The sequence below is a fragment of the Triticum urartu genome, chromosome 6 (assembly GCF_003073215.2).
Source record: "Triticum urartu cultivar G1812 chromosome 6, Tu2.1, whole genome shotgun sequence".
NCBI classification, from domain to species: Eukaryota; Viridiplantae; Streptophyta; class Magnoliopsida; order Poales; family Poaceae; genus Triticum; species Triticum urartu.
In genome coordinates, this window is record NC_053027.1 from 123,450,923 (window position 1) to 123,453,528 (window position 2,606).

At 50.8% G+C, this 2,606-nt stretch overlaps 1 protein-coding gene across 1 annotated transcript; it reads left to right on the plus strand.

Annotated features, from left to right (window-relative positions):
- The first annotated feature begins 230 nt into the window (after positions 1 to 230).
- On the plus strand, positions 231 to 2,096 carry LOC125515160 (NAC domain-containing protein 79-like). Its single transcript, XM_048680602.1, has one exon. It carries the CDS (start codon positions 351 to 353, stop codon positions 1,722 to 1,724), a length of 1,374 nt encoding a protein of 457 aa, XP_048536559.1. The 5' UTR covers positions 231 to 350; the 3' UTR covers positions 1,725 to 2,096.
- Positions 2,097 to 2,606: the final 510 nt, after the last annotated feature.

A 2,606-nucleotide genomic window follows, 5' to 3' on the forward strand; every position in this document is an offset into this window, starting at 1 on the left:
TCTGGCCTCAACTGCTTTGGTAAGTACTATGGGCTGGTCTTGGTGAAAGGTCCAGGAGTATGGTTTAAAGAAATGAATCCAGAAAAAGAAATAGGAGTTCTATTACTCAAAAAAAAATCAAGAAAGCAAGCGGCAAACTGAAGTGGGGACATTTTCGGATTCAGATAAGGAAATCTGACGCGTCCTCCATCACCAAGTCCAGCCAGCGTCTTTAAATATCAGCACAGAGCACCTTCGCGTCCCACAACACCTTCCTGATCCCGCAGACAAACCACTCCAAAATCCCAATCGCCCGCCCGCCCTCGATCGACATCAAACCCTAGCAGCAGATCGGGCAGCCGCCGGTCGGGATGGAGGGGCTCCACGTCGACGAAGTCTTCCACCACTACCGGCTGAGCCCTACGGAAGTGGAGGCCGTCACCTACTACCTGCCACGCCTCCTCTCCGGCGAGACGCTGCAGGCCGTCGACAAGCTCATCCACCGCATCGAAATCTCCGGCTGCGAGCCCAAGGATCTGGCCGCCCGATACGCGCCCGTGCCGCAGGCCGTGAGCAGCGGCGACCGGTTCTTCTTCACCACGTGCAAGAGCAAGAACGGGAGCAAGCTCCAGAGCGTGCGCGGCGCCGGCGGCGGCACCTGGAGCATCCAGAAGACCACGGAGATTAGCCACGCGGGAGTCAAGGTCGGCGAGGTCAAGAACCTGTCCTTCAAGAAGAAGGGCAAGTCGACAGGCTGGGTCATGGAGGAATACCGGTGCCTGCTGCCGGAGGCCACCGTCTCCGACGGGGTGAAGGTGTTCTGCAAGATGCACTTGGCTCAGCATGCCCCTGACGCGGCCCGCCAGGAATCGGCCGCGTACAAGCTTCAGCAACAGCAACCAGAGGCCGCGACCCCGAGCACGCACGCGCAGAAGAGGCCAGCGACCGCTGCCGCCGCCGATCCTCATCCGCCGCGCCCCAAGAAGAGGACGTGCGTTGCCGTCCCCGTCCCGGTCCCGGCATCTGCCACACCGTCGTTCTTGATGTATGATGAGGCAGCCAGAGCAATGCATGGCCCGCTGCCTCACACCAACTTCCCTGTTCAGTATGCACAAGCATCATGCGAGTCCACTACAACATCCAGCCGCTCCGACGTTGCTCAAGCTCCTGAGATTTCCTCCCAGTCACATGTGATGGAGTGCACCCAATCACAAGAGACTGGCTCGAGCATTGCAAGGAGCACATCTGAAGAGGATGTCTTTGAGCCATTGGGGCCTATTTCCGATTTGCCGGATTGTGGGGAAGATGGTTTTGATCTTGAAGAACTAATGAGAATGATGGAAGACGACCCAATTGAAGTTGAGCCGGTCACTGGAGCCAACACTGGCGTGGAGATGGGCCAACAGGAACCTCTGTACCTGGATGCCTTGGACCAAGGCGTGCTGGAGGGCATGCTGCAGTCTGATGACCCTTACCCAATGTGGAGATCAGAGGATCAGGCCATGCACAACCCTGCCTTCCATGATGCTGACAAGGAGAAGAGGTACAATGCCGCGTCGGATCTTGACGCTCCATCGCTTCAGGGACAGGACCACTTGTTCAAACCGCGGCCGTGCTCCTTCGATCCATTTGAAGCAGCGTGGAAGGCCGAAGAGGCGCTCGAGAAGGAGAAGAGGTGCAATGCCGCGGCCAATCTTCACGCTGGAGGGCACAACAACTTCTTCTCGCCTGCAAGTGTCTATTAAATCCGATGTTGAAGCTCTTTTCAAAGTGTATGCGAGGATACTCACTGGCTGATGTACGACCTCCACGGATGTACCTCTGAGCAATTTGCTCCACTTGTTCATGCAAGCTACTATAAAACTGTTGTTGTTGTTCCTGCTCTGTTATCGACGTTCTGAACCTTGCATTTGCTCCTGCACTAGTACTTCTTCTGCTTTGTTTCCTGTGATGGACCATGTTAAAACTGCTCTTATCTTTTTGCATTAGGCTCAGATAAGCAAGCATGATACAATTATGATCTGGGCAACCGCAGATAAGTAGTAGGACTAACTATGTTTGTAAATCAAAATTGTTTCACTGCTCTTGATAATCTGCAGAACAACTACAAGTTCATAAGTTGCAGAGCAAATTCAAGTTGTGGCAAAAAAAAAGCTTGTTCTGTCTATTTACAGTGCGGAGTAAACAGTTATTACACTGTCAATGTTCATGATTTACAGTGTGGAGTAGTCATATTTTTCCTTGAAATCTAAGTGCAATTTGTCTGTCATGTTCATAACTGAATTTACAGTATCTAAGTGGTCCCCAAATTCTGCAGTATTTATGTTCATGACTTACTGAAATATGTTGTCTTTTTTAATAATAATGCCTTGATCTAAATAGTTGTATTTTAGCTCCATAGTGTGTAATTTGTTCCTTGGTTTTCTGTCATCTCTGAATTTTTCTGTTCCTGTCCTTGCTACTCCTTAATTCACACATGCACAGGAGGTACAAGAGGTTGAACTGAATCTCCTTTCTGAATTCCCTTTTGTTATTTGTACCTCAAACAAGTACCCAGATTATAAAGATCTAGTGAGCATTGCCAATGTTGGAGAGGGAGTGATCTGAATAGGTTTATGTGACTCATC

Bases quoted from the DNA above. Each gene is read 5' to 3' on its own strand.
- LOC125515160 (XM_048680602.1), top strand. From the start codon at position 351: ATGGAGGGGCTCCACGTCGACGAAGTCTTCCACCACTACCGGCTGAGC.